A 19,038-nucleotide genomic window follows, 5' to 3' on the forward strand; every position below is an offset into this window, starting at 1 on the left:
TTTGAATTTATCTATCAGAACCATTATCAAATACCACGCATTAATTTAGCATTTTACATTTGTTAGCTTGTGAATACAAATTCTTAACATACCATCCCACTGTATTAAGTTCCTCAGAAACCCCCCTCTCACATTATATGTTATTCTTTCGTGCATCCCACCCAAATGGGATCCACAATTTCCTTCGGAAAGATTATTTATTTTTGTTTTTCTAGGACATAGAATTTTTACGGAGTACGAATAAACAGTCCAAATCTACACAAAAAATGGTTTAATCAAATGCCAAATTAAGAATTAGGTTAATTAGTTTGACATGGATGAAACTTTCAAAAAGTAAAAAAATCTCATTTTGTTGTTATTTACACCAAAATTCCTATTCAAATAGATAAAACATAGACATGCAGAGTGTCCAGGATTTACTAGTTTGATTATAAAATAAGAAGCGAAATCGTCCAAATCAAACATAAATATCAAGTTGCTAAGCATATGTAAAGCATCAGCTAGGCATTAGTTATGCATTCTTTATTATTTGGTTTTTATCAGGGCCAGCCTTAGGCCAAAGTGGATATAAAAAAAGTGCCTTATTGGATATGTTGTGTAGGGTTGTAACTCTGTATCATTGAGTTAATTCTAAGGAGAAAGGGTACCAAAGTCTGGTTACCAGTCCATGATATGAATTATATGGATGTAGAGAGTCGTTATTGGATTGTCATGGAACAGTTTCATCCATATGTGATGGGATTATGATACCCAGGGTTTGGTTGGGCGCGTCCCATGGCACCTAAAAAAATAGGTGGCAAAGGAATATATAAGTGTTTGTATCGTCTATAAAATAGACGGGAAGCCCGCTAATCAAGCCCGACACAGCCCGTTTGAAAAAGTTTCCAGAAGTTTCCCGAAGTCTTGTTGCCCAAGTTGCTTGCACATCAAGATTACATTAGAATAAGGGTTACATAAACTATATAAATACATGTATCCCAAACCCTAAGGGGATATGAAATTCTATATTAGCTAACCCAAAACTTGTATTATTATTATCAATAAAACAACTCCCTACATGATTCCTACGTGGATGTAGGAAAAACTTGTCGAACCACGTTAAATTCGTGTCTCTTTTATTTATGCTTGATTCGTATCTTAAACCCTAATTTCTCATTATCATTATCAATCAATCGTGCTTAGTACCTGAAAATATTTATGGGTACAAACAATAAGTGATGATTCGTTGTGTACAGTTACTCAAATATTTTTACACCCGTTGACTTTAGAAGTTGAAAGAACCCTGAAGTTAAGTGAGTCCATGCCGACCTTATGAAAAACTATTGATGTATGTCCACAACGGTGCCTCTATAAAACTCCATACTGCTAGATAACTACGGTGGCTAAGTGGGGACAATGTTCGCTGTAGTATACCGGATTGGGTCGCTACAAATAGTATTAGAAGAACAACATATATATAAGATAAAAACATATATAAATATTAGTATGAAAGAAGTTTCATAATTACCAGTTTTTAGTTAACTCTGTCTTATCGATAGAAAACAATTTACTTTTTTTTCTATATTTTATTTTTTTCACAGATAACAAAAAGAGAAATATAAAAAATTCTTATAGGTTATTTACATGTATCATATAGAATTTACCACACATAGGATCGGTAGAATACACTACCGTTACAATATAGTAACATAAATTATATTCTCTAAGTATATTTAATTAATATAGGGTGCTTAATGCTACCAGATAGTTTCTATGATATAATAATAAAGCAAAGATAATAAGAGAAGTAGTGGATTGTTCGATTAATAACTTTTCAAAATGAATACATAAAATGAAACAATAAGTGGTGTATATAGATTCTCATGCATGTTATATGGGGGTATAGCAAAGACACGCGCATTATCTTTTATCTATAACATAATCAAACACTTGTATCTATATAGCGAGTCAAACACACTAAGTGACACGTCATATAACTCCCCCTCGGATGACCACCGTCCTAAGGTGTTGTCTCGTTAAACCTTTACCGGTAAAATCTAATGGGACAAAACCCAATGATTTGTATTAGGATAATCCACGTCGTTGTTCGGACGATAATTTTCCTCCCCTAGCGGCGGGAATACTGTCACATAAAAATGACAATCTGAAAATTTTACCGTGAACACGTCCCATGTCAATGGTTCAAGATATCGAATTATATATATGACGAGTCAAAACCAACATATATCCCAAATTGACGTTGTGGGCTAAACATGATGTGTTGTGGTGGTGCAATAGGAACATAAACAACACAACCAAAAATACGCAAATAAGATATGTTTGGTGGACGACATAACACATGTCATAAAGGGGAACAATGATTATTTGCACAAGGTCGATAACGTACCAATGCAGTAGCGCGCAAAATGGCATGTCCTCAAGCAGAAATAGGGAGATGAGTTTTCATAAGCATAATTTGGGCAATGGGTTGCATGCATTTAATAAATGATTCTGCTAAACTATTATGCGTATGCACGTGAGGAAAAGGATGCTCAACCTCAATGCTTAGCGACATACAATATGCGTCAAATGCCTTTTAGAGAAAATTTCGTTGCACCATCAAGCGGGGTAGACTTTTATAGAATAATCAGGAAAACGAGCACGTAATTTAATAATTTGGGCAAGAAGCCGAGAAAAAACTAAATTTCGTGTTGAAAGTAAAAAAACATGTGACCATCTAGTAAAAGCATCGATTAGAACTATAAAGTATTAAAAAAAGGTTCGCTATAGGGATATATATGACCACATATATCACCTTGTATTCTTTGTAAGAAACCAAGTGATTCCGCAACCACTTTTGTCAAAGACGGTTTTGTAATCAGCTTCTCCAAAGAACATGCAATATAACCAAGTTCTTTGTTAAAAGAAGTTTCTGTAAAGGATGTCCGTGACAGTTATGAACAATTCTACTCACCATAGTAGAACCTGGGTGTCCAAGTCGATTGTGCCATAATACAAACGTATTTAAGTTATAAAACTTTCAAACTGTGACCGAATAAGACTCATCTTTTCGAATCTTTGTACGGTACAACCAAAAAGCGAGAGCCGGGAGCCTCTCAGAAACATGTCTTTCATTAGGCGATGTATATATACAAGTACTCCTTATTGTTCTCTTCACCCTTTTTAATATTGTACCCATAATTGCGTATATATTTGAAACTCAACAGTTTCCTGTGGGATCCGTAGGAATATAACGCATCGTTGGTAGTGAATATGGTACCACACGGTAATGATACACAAGCTTTACCAGCACCTTTTACAAGGTTAGCCGAACCATTGGTAGTAGTAATATTAGCCTTGTTTTTTGAAGGTGACAAGTTACTTAGTACTTGGAAATATTGAATTTGTCGTTCCATTATCAACAAGACAAAATTCACCACCATGATTGATTTTGGAGTCCATATCCTTTCATGTACATAAAGAAGGTATAAGATAGTTCATAAAATAATATTTAGCAAAACATGTATATTACACATATTCATACATACTACAAAATCGAGTAAGTAGTTGGAAACCTCTAACTTTTGAGATTCAGTGGGAATAGTGTGTTCCGCCAAATTCACCTCAATGTTTGCCTCCTTTTTCTTCTGGGATTTCATGTGAGGCTCATAGAGATTTGGATCAACACGACAAGCTTTATACCAACGGTTTCTGTAACAACAACGATATCAACCTTGGTCTTTTTTTTTGGGGAGGTGGGGGGTTCTCAGATTTCTTATGAGGATCAGAAGTCAATTCCTTCCCCTTTTATTGCTTCGCTTTCGTATGTTTGTTATACTGATGGTTGAGGGTATTTTTTATGCTTACGGCCCCCGTGTTTACGCTTGTTTCCGTGATAACTCTGTTTACCACGATCATATCCATGTCTGAATAAAATGCCTTATTCACTTATGGCACCGGAGCAGAACCACACGGACGAGACTCGTGATTTTTCACCAACCATTTGTATTTTGCTCATCCATGAGAAGATAGTATATAAAAACAAAAAACCGCGTAAAACGACCCGATATAACTGTTGAAGTACAATATGTGAAGAGTGAAAAGTACTCAACGTCTCCTCTAGCTTGGATTCTTCTGACAAAGGCTCATCGCACATCTCAAACTGAGCATCGATTTTGTACAACTCATAACTGTAAGCCGCCACGGATTTTAAAATCCTGATATATTAGATGAATCCATTGATTATGAATTTCGGGCAGGGTGAACACCTTAAAACTATCATATTTTATCCTAAGAGTATTCCATAATTTTTGATGGTCTCTACAGTTCATTAACTCATCTCTTAGGGTTACAGAGAGGTGTCGACGCAAGCAAGTTATAGCATTGGCGCGTTAGTGTGACGCACAACCTCCGCCATTGATCCTATGACCAAGATTTTCCGCTTCCAAATGCGATTCAACATCGAGCGCTCGTGAAAGTTTTTTTTTTACCAATAATTTCAAATGCTATAAAATCAAGACTAATTAAATTCAAAGATATTTCAAAAAAATGTAACAAAAATATCAAACATGTCATTTAAATGCTGCAACGGAGTTTCAAACGATTGAAACGCACAACCACTTTGTTTGCTTGATTTTACTCTATATACAACATATCCCCAAGCTATTCGTGCCGATAACATCTTATATGTTGGTTTCAGGTATCATATGGTATTTACTATGCACATGACTAATTGGTAGAATACACTACCGTCACAATATAGTAATTTAACTTATATTGTCTAAGTATATCTAATTAGTTTAGAGTGCTTAATATTACTAGGTAGTTTTCGTGATGTAATAGTAAAGCAAAGATGATAAGGAAGTAGTTGATTGTTTTATTACTATCGTTTCGAAAAGTATACGAAAGGTGAAACAATAAGTGGTATATATAGATTTTCATGCATGTTGTATGTGATTATAACAAAGACATGAGTCACCCACACTAACTGACACGTCATGTAACAAAAATAAAAACGACAATTTCATATTACAATTCAATTTCTCTTCTTATCAATAATCATAGAGTATCCAAACATGAGCATATCTTGAGAGTATCCTCATATCATCAAATATTGTAATAGATAATGCAAAAAAAAAAAAAATTATTGTACAACCCAGCGCAAGTGCAATTAGTATTAATTCGATAAAAGACTTAGGTTGTCTGAAATGGGTTACTATTAATCAGTCACTTACATGAGTGGTATTTTTAACTCACCTTATGTTTTACATGCTATGGCATAGAAATATCATGTTGCTAAAAACTATGTTACGCGACTTGTTATTAGGATTTTCGACGACTACGTATCTCCAACTATAATAAATCGTTGAATATGTATTCATGCATTTGCAATCGGCTACATAAGCAAATAAAAAACCAATATTTATGCAAAAATTACATGTAGTTGAAGATAACCAATATATAAAGAGATTATATAGACAACGAACTGTTTTATTTCAACTCATTGAGTCACATGTTTGGTAATTCATACCACATATTTTAGAGAACCATCAAGTGGTCCTGATGGTTCTCCTGCTCCCTCTCATAGGAGAAGTTGGATTTCGAATCCTGTAATTGTATAAAAGTACATAAATGAGATTTAAGAAGTATTTAGGACCACTATTCTATGCTATCAGAAAAAGATTTAGCTGACTATGAATTTCTCGAAACACATGGAAAACATACGGAAAAAAAACACATTTAATGTTAACTTTAAAACGGTGGGATGAACTCCAAGCTCCATGCATGCCACCCAAATAATAATATAGGTCCGCCATTTTCCGGGACTCGATATCCCCGTCTTCATCATATAAATAAGTACAAATTAAATAAAGAACGATTATTGACTGACCTCATTTTCTACTGTAAAAAGTTCCGAAAGTGGATCCAATGGCCGTTAGAGCATCTCCAACAGTGGGTGCTAAAAATCCTACGTGGAGTTTTTATTTATATCCTTATTTATGGGGTCATATGTATGTGGTAAAAATAGCAACGCTTTTCTCATGGACTATCTCCAACAATGGGGATTTTATTTTGAGGATTTGTTTTTCTAGATAATGATAAAATTGATTCCCTTTTTCCTATTGATTCAGTAAAATTATTTAAAAGTAAAATTTTTAAATATGGTTAAAAAGATGACGTGGAGCTCATTCCCAAGGTCTAAATAAGACTTTATCCAAGACCTTGATATTTATTTTGACACCCTTCCTACTTAATAAGACCCACTGTTAAATATGAATTTAATGTAAATGAGGGTCTAAATCCTATGTGTCATAAAAAAAAAAACTTTCACCCTTTATCGGAGATGCTCCTAGTAACTGTTCTAAGGGCAATTCCTATGCACATGCCAAAACATGAAATTTGGCATATATGCACCCACTATGGGTATGCCAATGTGCTGGTCCTGGAATATAGGCATATACGACAGAGTTTCCATCGAGCGATAGAGATTCCATCGCTCGTTGGTCAGTCGATCACCAGCGTTAATCAATCTGTCACTCGGTTCTATGATTATCGCTGATTAATTCATCATCCGACAGCTGCAGTTTTTCACGATTATAATCAATGAAAATATTATGATAATTCATCATCCAACGCTCGAACCCGAGTTCAATTCACAATTTAAGAAAATATTTTTGTAATTCGATGTTGGGTTTCAATTGCAAGGGATATAGATTTGAGATATTATGTTGAAATGTAAAACTAGCTTTTAATTAAAAGGTAGTTTTTATTAATTAAAATAAAAAGATTACATTTGAAATATTTAAACTAAATTATGCAAATAAACTATTGATTTCCTTGATCGTTTCCTTCACCGTTTCTTCCTTGACCAAAGACCCAATTACCCACATTTTCTGGATTAAGAGTATTGTTCAACATTTCAGTTATCGAGCCTTGTTCGGTTTGAGACTGACTTGGTGGTGGAGTCTCATCAGAATCAGCAAAACCTTGGAAATTAATAGGATGCAAGGGAACATGATACAAATCTTGAAATGCGTGTTCTTGATATGGTGGAGGAGTTTGCTGATATAACTGAAATACCGAAGAGCTTGAGGCGGGGGGGGGGGGGGGGGGGGGACGGGGGACGAAGGGGGGTTGAGGCAATTGGGATAAACAAATTAGATTGCCTAATAAATTCTAAGTTCACACCACCTCCCGGAGTCATTATATCCACGTTCTACTTGAGTATCTAACACTAGGTTTGGAGTAGAACTTTCTAGTACCTCCTGCATACGACGTCTCAATCTCCTTTCACTTCCACGACTTTGGTGACTTCCTTATGGACTCATTCCTCTACCACCTCTACCACTGGGACTCATTCCTCTACCACTGGGACTCATTCCCCCAACACTGGGACTCATTCCAGTACTACTACCTGAACCATCATAACCCTCAAATCCTTGACCCATGTCAAACATCATGCTGTCCCTCAGTTTTTGCAACTCCTCCAAGTGGAATCTCTGAAATCCCTGAAGTAGAGCTTCATAATTGTTACACCGAGTCTGAAACTCCACCGGTGTGGCATTGACCCCCCAGTATGGATAATTCCGATCACGTGTTTGTAGTCTTCCACCATCTTTCAAATATAACTTGAACTCCTTGAGTCCGGTTGTTTCCGGGTTGAATATAATATATATGTCGCCAATGATATCTTCTAACTCTCTCTTGAACAACTGGGGGAAGTAACTCATAAATCGTATTTAACTCAGTTCATTCACCTCTTAGATTTACCGAATTAACTCGCTCCTCATGGTCAGATAGGTGATTAGAGAAGATACCTTTACCGGCTACTTGTCTAACATTATTAAACTCATAATTTCTATCCACAACAAAACTTATTCCACTGACTGGGGCATTAGTACATCCTTTGGCTTTTCTGTTTCATTTTTTTTTCTCTCCATTTTTGTTTAAGAAGTGATTGTGTTTGAGAAGGGAAAAGAAGAGTTGAGAAGGAATCGTGAAGAGAGGAATGGTGTTGGTGCGATATTTATAGGCATTAGAATATAAACCGCTGGCGATATTGATTATAACGCCAACGACCTAATTAACATCGAGCGATATTAACTATATCGCTGGCGATAAAGTCTTTATGGCTGGCGTTATAGTTAATATCGCTCGTTAGAAACTCTAGCGCTAATTGGTTTTCCCATAGTGGCGCAATTGATTTGCCATTCCACCTGGTATGCCAAACACCATTTTTTTGGCATGTACATAGGAATAGGCCTAACATTGTCAATAATAAACAGCGACGGAGCCAAACAAAATTTTGAGAGGGGTCATAGGAAAATCCCTATCAAAACTTTAAGTATTTGATCCCCTTAACAAACAAAAATGTTCATAATTCCATCAAATTTGCCCCCATTGTAGAATAAAATATCTTAAAATCCACCTGATTTTGCACTGAAGATGCGAAACAAGTGGACGCTAGAGATCCCATTTGTCTCTATGTGCCTCCCTTAATAAAGGTGGTCCCCATCTCTCTCACAGTCGGGATTTATTCTCTGGACCATTGGCGGTCAACCTACCGTTTCTAAATAAAATTTCATGTGAAGAGCTACGTGTGGCATAACATATTTTCGGATGTGATTGGATCCGAAGCAGGCAAGCAGATTACATGACTAGAAACATGATATTGCCTTCATAATGTATTCCTATCAAACAGTACAAAGCCCCTTATAAATTGAGTAAACAGCATACATAAGAACCTCGTAAAGTTTGTCGTCGTAGCCCGGGGAGACAGTGAAAGGTAAAACCGTCCTTGGTTAACGAGGAGAGAGAGACTGAAGAGAGTGATGACCCGCCAATTTTCGAAAAAGCCGGGGTTTTAAACCCCTAAATAAACGGATCAGAGAGACTCTAGGGTTTCGAGCCAGATATTTTTTGTCATTATCGTGTATCTCATTAGTCCTAAACTTTTCTGCATCCCGTGACACTTATACCAAAAAAAATAAAATCTGTTTTCCTTTTTAGCTGCAGAAAAATAAAAGTTGTTTTTATAGAGTAGGGGGAGGAAGAGTGACTGTGAGTCAGTGTGTCGTGGTGCGTATATAAAGAGGTGTTCAACACCATCTGTAACAGAACACAACCAAAAATCACTTTGAACTCTCTCTCTCTAGAAAATCTAATCTGAGAGTGAGTTTTGAGTTCGTTCGAGTTTCCTCATATCTGAACTTAAATCCATTGCTTGTTGAGTTGTGTGAGCAATGGAAGCCATGGATCCTACTCGTGTTTTTGTTAAGGATGTTAAACGTGTTGTCGTCAAGGTACATATAACTCTTCCTCTTCCTATTTGGACAATGGTGATTTAAGTCCTTCTGGTATTTGATTGAAGAGAAGATGATTTTTTTCTATCTCTGTTTTTGAGTTTTAATGGTTAAGTCTTATTTCCATTACCGATTTCGTATTTTAATCCTCCTCATATTTTCAAATCGTGATTCTCCTGATTTTTTTCTTATTTCCTAATTTTATTTTTTGTTGTTGAAAGGGGTTTATTGAAGGTTTTAGATATAGTATAATCGTTTTATAGAGTTGTCATGGATTTGATTCTGATCCTGTTAACTCATGATTTCCGATGATGATTTTGGTGATTTTGATTATATCAAGGTCGGGACTGCTGTTGTTTCCCGTGATGATGGAAGATTGGCACTGGGTAGACTCGGAGCACTCTGTGAGCAGGTACATGCATTTAGTATTAACAATTCTGGATTTCTGATTTTTATCCTTGTTGTTTCAATTTGAGTTTTTTTTTTAGGGTTAACAATGTTGTTTTATGGACATGCAGATCAAAGAAATGAACACTCGTGGATTTGAGGTCATTTTGGTGACTTCAGGTGCTGTTTGTGTTGGCCGTCAAAGACTCAGATACAGGAAATTGGTTAATAGCAGGTCTGTGTTCTTTTTCATTCATGTGTTTGTGTCCTTATGTGCAGATGTTGTTAGTATGGTTTCTGAATGAGTCTAATGGTTCATTGTGTTTTGCAGCTTTGCTGATCTTCAAAAACCACAAGATGAATTAGATGGAAAGGCTTGTGCAGCTGTTGGACAAACTGGGCTCAGTGCTCTATACGATGCTTTATTTAGTCAGGTGTATTATCATCTCAACTTTGAGTCAATAACAAACTATCTAGTTTTCGATATGTTTTGTTTTATATCTTGTCAAATTTTAATGGTAAGTTCCATGATATGCAGCTGGATGTGACTTCTTCTCAGCTACTTGTAACCGACAATGATTTTAGGGATCCAGATTTCAGATTGCAGCTTAGTGAAACAGTAAATTCACTGTTAGATTTGAAGGTCATTCCAATTTTTAATGAAAATGATGCCATAAGCACACGGAAAGCTCCATATGAGGTATCTTGATTGTGTACATTACCATCTCTTCTACTTTCAACTGCTTGTGGTTGATGTTTATTTTTAGCTTAGATACATTTTTATGATTTTTATTCATTTCTTAATCGCTTTTGGAGTTTTCACTTACATAGATGCAAGATACACACTCATCTAGTCTATAGATCATTTCATTTTAGATACGCGGGTGAGTCCTGTACAAGCCGCCACACTTGACTGAGCAAGGCTGGGCTAGTCTTCTACTTATGTTTCATTATAAGTTTTAGAATTGTGGACATCATCAATTTTTATTTTCTAAAAATTCTCATAATATATATTGGAAAAGAGGGAATAAAATTCATATAGAATGACAGATTTTGGAAATTGGAAGCTGCGGTTGTTAACTAACTCACATTCAGATACATGGATAATATTTCAACTCCCATTTCCCCCAAATTTTATATACTAATAGCATTATATTTCTGGGAAATAGTTAGTATTGGCTTTCTGTCTGTTGTTACTTTTGAACTCTTTCATCTCATCAGTTATTTATCTGCAGATATCTGATTCCAATCCCTATTTGCAGGATTCTTCTGGCATATTTTGGGACAATGACAGTTTAGCAGCTCTGCTGGCTATGGAGCTGAAGGTTGACCTACTTATTTTGTTGAGTGATGTAGATGGCCTATACAGTGGCCCTCCTAATGAGCCGAACTCAAAGTTAATTCATACATATGTTAAAGAAAAACATCAAACAGAGATTACATTTGGCGACAAGTCCAGGGTTGGAAGAGGGGGTATGACTGCAAAGGTTAAAGCTGCTGTCTATTCAGCTTATGCAGGTGTCCCTGTTGTTATTACAAGGTATCCTATTGCAATCCTGTTTTTCGCTTGGGTTTCATAGGTGCTCCAACTGATTAATAATCCCAAGTTCTTCTTTTTTGGAGCTCCCATTTTACTTGATTGAACCCTAATTTCCTTTATGCTGTAGTGGCTATGCTACTGATAACATCTTAAGAGTACTTCAAGGTGAACGAATTGGTACCCTCTTTCATCAAGATGCACATTTGTGGATTCCAGTTCACGATGTTGGTGCCCGCGAAATGGCTGTTGCAGCAAGAGATTGCTCCAGACGACTTCAGGTATACAGAGTTCAACGCATCAAGACTTTGATAACTTGATATGCTTATTTTCTTATTACCCTAGTTACTACAGTTGTCCAAGGGTAAATGATTGAAATGTTCTGTATTACAGAGTCTCTCTTCACAAGATAGAAAGAAAATTTTGCTGGACATAGCTGATGCTCTGGAAGCAAATGAGAGCTTGATAAGAGCTGAGAATGAAGCTGATGTTGCTGATGCACAACAAGCTGGTTATGACAAGTCACTGATATCTCGGTTGTCTATGAAGGCTGGGAAGGCAAGTTATTCCTGAATTGATAGCAATTTATTTTATTCTCTTTTAAGTTTGCTTCATTATCATATAACCTTTACATGTTGAATTTTACGTCAACGTCTGGTCCTTGTTGAGTCCGTGTCTTACTTGATAGCAATGTTCCTTTTGGTCCACTAACGTGCTGTATTGCAAATTGTGTTGATTTTACTCCACAGGTTTCTAGCCTGGCGAAGTCCATCCGTGTACTTGCAAGCATGGAAGAACCAATTGGTCAAGTTTTGAAAAAAACAGAGGTAAGAGGCCAATGATTCTATATCCTAGTGTGTAGTGGATTTTATGTAGAAAACTATATGAAGTCGGTCATGGTTCACTGAGTTTCTGAAAATTACTTTGGATCCAGCTTGCTGATGGGCTTATTTTAGAGAAGACATCATCCCCCTTGGGTGTTCTCCTTATTGTTTTTGAGTCTCGGCCTGATGCATTGGTTCAGGTGAAGTGCAACATATCCAGTTTAGTTTAATACAAGTCTCGTTTTATACGTCATCTCCTCTATTTTATTGACGGTCAGTATTTTAATCGACTCCACAGATTGCATCATTAGCAGTTCGTAGTGGGAACGGGCTCCTTCTGAAAGGAGGAAAAGAAGCAAAGCGATCCAATGCTATTTTGCACAAGGTTTAGTTCTTCTTTTTGGGATTGGTTGATGCACTGATATGGATTGTAGCACCATATGTTTTTCTTGTTATTAGTTTCTCATATGATCATTGCTCCCTCTTAGGTTATTACTGGAGCCATCCCAGATACTGTTGGTTCCAAGCTTATTGGACTTGTTACATCAAGGGAGGAGATTCCAGATCTCCTTCAGGTGGGTACAGATAAAATTAATAAATCATGCACTTATGTGATTCCTAGCGTTTATGAAAATAGTGTGTTTGTCTTTTCTCCAGTTGGATGATGTGATAGATCTTGTTATTCCAAGGGGTAGTAACAAGCTTGTTTCTCAAATAAAGGAGGCAACGAAAATACCTGTTCTTGGTCATTCCGGTATGTATAAATTGGGGTTTGTTGACATGCTTCTGTGCATAAATTTTAAATAGTTGTCCATGAGTTTCTAAGGTTTTAATTTGTCCTGCGCAGATGGAATATGCCATGTTTACGTTGACAAGTCAGCTGACTTAGAAATGGCAAAACAAATTGTTTTGGATGCGAAGACAGACTATCCAGCAGCTTGCAATGCTATGGTAGTTTTTGAATGCATGTTTAATACTTTCTTTGCTTTTAAAGATTTCGAAATTAACAAAAGAACAGAAAATTTACTTTTGGGTTGTTCCCCTTGATGTTCTCAGGAGACACTTCTTGTACATAAAGATTTATTGAACACTGACGGCCTTACTGAGCTTGTTGTAGAGCTTCAAAATGAAGGTATCTATTTATTTATTTATTTCCCTTAACTTGTTTGTAAACATCACAAGCAACTATGGGTGTGGTCCAATCTAACACTATAACCCTTGCAGGTGTTACTTTGTATGGTGGACCAAGAATAAGTTCCTTGCTAAACATTAAAGAGACAGAATCGTTTCATCATGAGTACAACTCAATGGCTTGCACAGTTGAGATCGTGGATGATGTGTATGAAGCTATTGACCATATACACCAGCATGGAAGGCATGTTTAACATCTTTAACATATGTCTATTGAAATGGAATAGGTAGAAGTTGATAAACTCATTCATCTTCTTTCTTTACAGTGGTCATACTGACTGCATCGTGGCAGAAGACCGTGATGTTGCAGATGTCTTCCTGCAGATGGTCGATAGGTAAGGCTTTTGACCTATAGACTATCTGATAAATGGATTCGATTCATTGATGAGGAAACCCTAACTATATTTACTGGTTTCCTTGCAGTGCCGCTGTACTTCACAATGCAAGCACAAGATTCTGTGATGGTGCTCGTTTTGGACTTGGAGCAGAGGTATGACGATGAGCGTCAGTTAAGGTTCAATTTTTATTTTCTATGAAGATTATTGATTACTGTAAGGTGTTTGGATAGGTTGGAATAAGCACAAGCAGGATTCATGCGCGAGGCCCTGTTGGTGTTCAAGGACTTCTAACTACAAGATGGTATGCTGATGAAAATTTTGAATTGTCATACTTCGCAAAACATTTTCCTAATTTGTTGATCTCGTCATATATGTGTATATCTTATCATCATTTGTTTCCTTTTCTCTTCCCTTGTTCGAAATGCAGGATTCTTAGAGGCACTGGACAAGTTGTAGATGGTGATAAAGGGGTCATTTACACCCATAAAAATCTTCCATTGAAGGCATAGAGTGTTTCTTGCGTGTGTGCGGGGTTTTACTTTAGTGAGTACACATCTATTCATCATATTATTATCTACATCTATTCATCTGTCTAGCTTTATTTTTTATTGCTTCCTGTCTTTGTATGGAGATGTAGTTTTATGAACTATTTGCTACAGATAAAAAGATAGAATGGGTAACACCTTCCCATGCTTTTTAAGACTTCATTTTTTATGTCCTCAGAAATGAGTACATGACAACGGCACTTAAGTTTCCACATGCAGAAACACTCTCAAAACAGTTCAGATGTTGTTCTTTGAGTACACTGTAACCTTCTATTACATGATTATAGCAGAATGCGATTTGTCCATTGGAGCATATTTGGTTTTCTCTACTTTTGTAATTTCTGCTGCAAGTCTACTGCATGTATGTGCTTACATTTTCTGGCCAGCAATAGTCTATTTTTTTCCAATAGCTCTGCAAAAGTTATTTGAAATCCAGGTTTTGAAGAACGGGATGAATAGAAAACATAACTGAAAGGTAGCTTATTCTATTACTGTTCATCAAAGGAGTACAATAATGCTTTTAGAACCATAGACTTTAGGAGCTGAAGGTAATCGGAATTTGGCATTGTTCGAAAGCCGCAACTGAAAAGACAGACAATTTATAACTGGACAAGTCTCTATGTGAATCCCTTTTTCTTTCGATGCCTCTTTATGTAAACCAGATCAAAGAAGGAATCTAGGTTCTCATCGCCAAAAATCTGTGATCATATTTCGCCATCCCACAGCTCCTGGAGGCTTTTATAAGGGATAAGTGATTCATGGATTGCGAAATCCCCTCTTAAGAGCCTTTGCTGCAACAACGACCAACACAATGTGTAACATTAGCTATGTATTTTTGGATTGAGTTTACGCTCAGAGTTCGTGGAAAGCTTCAGTCAGATAAGTACCTGATGGATTTGAGAGAATTTTGAGAAGAGATCAGAGGGGATGCACCAGTCAAATAAACTAAAATTCTCCTTAATCCTAGCCTCATTTGTACTCTTGGGAAGAACACTGTGGCCGCTCTGTATACCCCAACGTAGAGCTACTTGAGCAGGTGATTTGTTAAGCTTCTCAGCAATCTGAACCAATGTCGGATCCTTCAATATTTCACCTTTTATCCACGAACCCGGAGAACCCAATGGCGAATGGATCCTTCAATATTTCACCTTTTATCCACGAACCCGGAGAACCCAATGGCGAATAGGCCTTCATACACGCAAGAAGAAAGTGTAACTTGGCTTAGTAGAGTATGAAATTCTGATGAACCCACATTCTAGTACAGTGGAGATTCATACGCCATCTCAAATATGTGCAACGCCACAAAACTGGTGTATTAATTTTTTTTTCCACTATTATTTTAAACTGCTTTATGAACCGGAAACATTAGAAATTATAACTACATAATGGTAGAAGAGAGATAAATAACTAGTCAAATAAAACAACCAATAAGATGGTGGGAAATGTGCACTCCAGTTTTTAGAGGGTGCACAAATTTGCAGTTCCCATTGAGCCATGTTGATGAAACAAATTTGGGGTTTAGGCCAGACCTACTCAGGGGAGATATGGTATGGGGCAGGTCTGTCCAGGAGGAGGAGGTCCCATACCAATCTCGTATTAAAAAAAAAAATAGAATATGTAATTCTGAAGTAAAATCGGATTACCGGAAGATGGACGCCCGTGGATTTGCATAGATTGTGTAATGCAGGTTGCTGCCACACTGGATGACATTCAACCTGATTCACAGCGGGAGGAACCTTGGCGAAAGTAAGAAGGTCTTGTAGTTTCTTTGTTGAGAAATTGCTCACACCAATGGCACGTGCCTGACCTGACGCATACAACCCCTCCATTGCACTCCACGTATCTGGTAGAGTCAATGGAAGCATGTTCTCCGGCTCCCATCCACGAGCACCTGCCTTTGTTCTGAATGGCCAATGGATCTGTGTATATATGCATAGTTGAATATGGCAGTCTAGTTTACGCGAAGGGGAGAAGATAGAAGCTAACTTACGAGATAGAGATCAACATAGTCGAGCTGCAGGTCATTTAATGTTTTGCTTAGCGCCTTTGAGACATCTTCCGGTGCATGGTCACTACACCTGTACAGACACGGATCACAGAAAACGATTTCAACCATCTACCAATGCAAAATCTTGCCATGCTACGGTGTAGGCTGTTCTTTAGCATTGCCAGGTCATGAATTCAACCCAGAATAGTACCCCGATTTTAAGCAGCACAGATAATGACTTCAACCATAGGTAGTAGTCATAAACATACCATAGTTTGGATGTGATCCAAAGGTCATTACGCTTCACGACTCCATTAGTAATAAGTTCCTTCAAAGCAGCCCCAATCTGGAAGGCAAATCCTCTTTAACACACATAATCAAATATCCAAAAGGCACTACCGTCTGTAGTTAGCGTAATTTGTAGAGCACTCAAAAATCAACTAGAGCTATCCGACTTGGACCAGATGCTAAATGCAGGTGACAAATTACAAAATGCTGGTTTTGATCCAACCCATGTACATCTAGAATAAGTTGATTATTATGTTTGAAATAGACCTAAAAGATCTACAATAAGATGGATAAGGTGGGATTTGATGAAACTGACCTCTTTTTCGTTCTCATAAACGCGGGCACAATCAATATGCCTGTATCCAGCCTGTTGTAGAGAAAAGAGACATCCATATGTTAAAATGTTACATTCATTGAAGACAACCTCAATCAAAACCCTTTGGATATCAATCTCGCATTTGATGTGTACATTTGCAGCTATCCTAGGATGTGTGACGTTTCCTTCTAGATGATCAACACTACATGATAAAGATAATGATGGATTGGAATTAACAACCTTGACGGCATTAGTGACCGCTTGACCGACTTCACCAGGTGGAGCTTTCCATGTCCCAAGTCCAACTGATGGCAGTTTAGCTCCTGTATTTAGTTCGAAATACAAAGGTCCATGTTCACCAGCCATCTTACAGTATCTCGATCTTCCTCGTCGTCATTACAACACAAATAATTAACAACATTGCTTATGGAGATTTCAACAAATTAAATGAAATAGTTTCTATTCAAAACATGATAAGAAAGCTAGGTTTATTACATTCTAGTTATCCATTTCATGACCAACTTCAAATCTCTTGAACGAAAGAGAGTAGAAATCCTTGTACCTTTTGTTTGATGATATGATGCACAGCTGCTGAGAATAAGTTGAGAATTTTCGGGAGAGAAAGTAAGAAACTACTTCAATGCCACCCACGTTTTGGGCTCTGGAGAGTCAGGCAAATGACTTATTCATTCACTCAACCTAACTTTTTGCGTCTTGTCAAACTGTGCCAATAAATACACCTTGATTTTTTCGGTAAAAAAGAACATTAATTCTAATTTGTGTTGCAAGTGGATTATGGAGAAGAAGATAAAAAGTCAGGGAAGAAGAAGGTTTTTTATTGATATGACTAATCCCATTGTATGTCTATAATATCCTTTATATTAGACTGCACATCCGTGGGCTAAAGCCATACAACATTCCTCCTTATGCGATCCAATAAAACTCCATAGGCAGTATTTCACATACAATACTTCAGATGGAGGTCTTCAAATGTATTTCTCTCCTTGATGACTTCTATGTCTCAGATAATTGCTCCATTAAAACTTTAACAAGGAAAAACCTAATGGGACAAAACCTTGGTACAGCTCTTCACAAGTTGCCTCGTATTTTACATGTAGTTCATCACATGTAATACGACCTTCAAAGGTTGTCGAGTCTAAGTTAGTTGTCTCGTTAAAACTTCGTCAGGCTAACCCAGAGGGAAAAAATCTGAACTAAAGAAAAATAGTACAACACTAAGTAAACTTAGAACATAGTTGGATGCGTATACGTTGCCTCATTAAAACCTTGACAAGGAAAACCCAGTGGGATAAAACCTTGACGAAGGGACAAGAGTACAACGTGACAAATGCAAGTAAAGGTGATCTGTTGCAGATGATCACTTTGTTCCGTTGAAGTTGACTAGTTGCTTCACAACTCCTAAGACAGAAAATCCTTGTGGGAAAGACAATAGCCTTAGTTGGGAAATTACTTCCCGGTGTTTGTTGTTGTCTCATTAAAAACCTTGCCGAGCAACAAAACCCTGTGGGAAAAAGTAACCTCGGTGAAGGAAAAGAATTAAACACACCATTAGATGCTCCCCCTGATATCAGACAATTTTCATTAGTCTAATGCAGTCAAAAAAGTTTATCACACTTTACTTTGGTGACTTGAATGTTTATAAGACCATGTTGTTGATTCTGGAAGTTACGTTGCTTAATAGAATATCGCGTTTCATTTCTTCGATTCAGATATTTTCAGTAATATCAACGCGATCTTTATGTCTTCAACGTTCAACATACTTGATGTTTTTAGTGTTGTCTCGCTAAAAACCTTGTCGAGTAACAAAACCCTTTGGGAAAAACTATTCTCGATCGAAGGGAAAAAGAGTACAACACAGCTTCAATTTCGAAGTGAAATATGTCGACATCATATCCTTGGATCCTCCTCCTGATGTCGGCATCTCCCCCTGATTACTTTCAGAGTTATTCCAGACAGTTCCTTAGTCATGTATTTTTCGAAATTGAATATTGGTAATGACTTAGAAAATAATCTACCATATCTCCCTCTGATTACTTTCGTTGGAGATGAGATTATTGTTCCTTAATAATCAACAAACTTTTGGATTGCATTTTCATTAGCATTCCTTTTAATGTCTTTGTAGGGATAAAACAAATTTATGTCAATGGTTACTTTTAAGTATATGATCACGTTCATTATACCATTCCAATGACGTTGCGTTGGCGCTGAGCTATATCTAGCTAACAAGTTCATTGAGGATGTAACATTTGGTCGAGTACATTATGCTAAGTACAAAAATGCGTCTATTGTACTTAGATAAGGGCATTTCATCTCCCAACACATA

General features: G+C 36.9%; 2 protein-coding genes across 2 annotated transcripts; one reads left to right on the top strand and one right to left on the bottom strand.

Annotated features, from left to right (window-relative positions):
* Nucleotides 1–9,034: 9,034 nt before the first annotated feature.
* On the top strand, nt 9,035–14,416 carry LOC113320821 (delta-1-pyrroline-5-carboxylate synthase-like). The gene is made up of 20 exons (XM_026568712.1): nt 9,035–9,281; nt 9,622–9,693; nt 9,800–9,903; nt 10,000–10,102; nt 10,207–10,368; nt 10,931–11,208; nt 11,336–11,486; nt 11,599–11,763; nt 11,955–12,032; nt 12,140–12,229; nt 12,328–12,414; nt 12,518–12,604; nt 12,687–12,783; nt 12,877–12,980; nt 13,086–13,161; nt 13,254–13,404; nt 13,487–13,555; nt 13,644–13,710; nt 13,789–13,859; nt 13,986–14,416. Exons 1-20 carry the CDS (start codon nt 9,222–9,224, stop codon nt 14,065–14,067), a joined length of 2,154 nt encoding a protein of 717 aa, XP_026424497.1. The 5' UTR covers nt 9,035–9,221; the 3' UTR covers nt 14,068–14,416.
* A 152-nt stretch (nt 14,417–14,568) lies between these two features.
* Nucleotides 14,569–17,406, bottom strand: LOC113320822 (NADPH-dependent aldo-keto reductase, chloroplastic-like). Its single transcript, XM_026568713.1, has 9 exons — nt 17,257–17,406; nt 16,935–17,076; nt 16,695–16,745; nt 16,360–16,436; nt 16,094–16,181; nt 15,747–16,022; nt 15,252–15,291; nt 14,991–15,196; nt 14,569–14,894 (listed from the first exon to the last, which is right to left on the bottom strand). Exons 2-9 carry the CDS (start codon nt 17,058–17,060, stop codon nt 14,808–14,810), a joined length of 951 nt encoding a protein of 316 aa, XP_026424498.1. The 5' UTR covers nt 17,061–17,076; nt 17,257–17,406; the 3' UTR covers nt 14,569–14,807.
* Between the last annotated feature and the right edge of the window lie 1,632 nt (nt 17,407–19,038).

Source organism: Papaver somniferum, chromosome 11 (genome assembly GCF_003573695.1).
Source record: "Papaver somniferum cultivar HN1 chromosome 11, ASM357369v1, whole genome shotgun sequence".
NCBI lineage: Eukaryota > Viridiplantae > Streptophyta > Magnoliopsida > Ranunculales > Papaveraceae > Papaver > Papaver somniferum.

Coding starts and splice junctions, on each gene's coding strand:
- LOC113320822 (XM_026568713.1), bottom strand. CDS start 17,060: ATGGCTGGTGAACATGGACCTTTGTATTTCGAACTAAATACAGGAGCT. Junction 16,023..16,093: donor ACTATGTTGATCTCTATCTC/GTAAGTTAGCTT, acceptor ATATATACACAG/ATCCATTGGCCATTCAGAAC. Junction 15,292..15,746: donor CCACGGGCGTCCATCTTCCG/GTAATCCGATTT, acceptor GCGTGTATGAAG/GCCTATTCGCCATTGGGTTC.
- LOC113320821 (XM_026568712.1), top strand. CDS start 9,222: ATGGAAGCCATGGATCCTACTCGTGTTTTTGTTAAGGATGTTAAACGT. Junction 9,282..9,621: donor TTAAACGTGTTGTCGTCAAG/GTACATATAACT, acceptor GATTATATCAAG/GTCGGGACTGCTGTTGTTTC. Junction 11,764..11,954: donor TGTCTATGAAGGCTGGGAAG/GCAAGTTATTCC, acceptor TTTACTCCACAG/GTTTCTAGCCTGGCGAAGTC.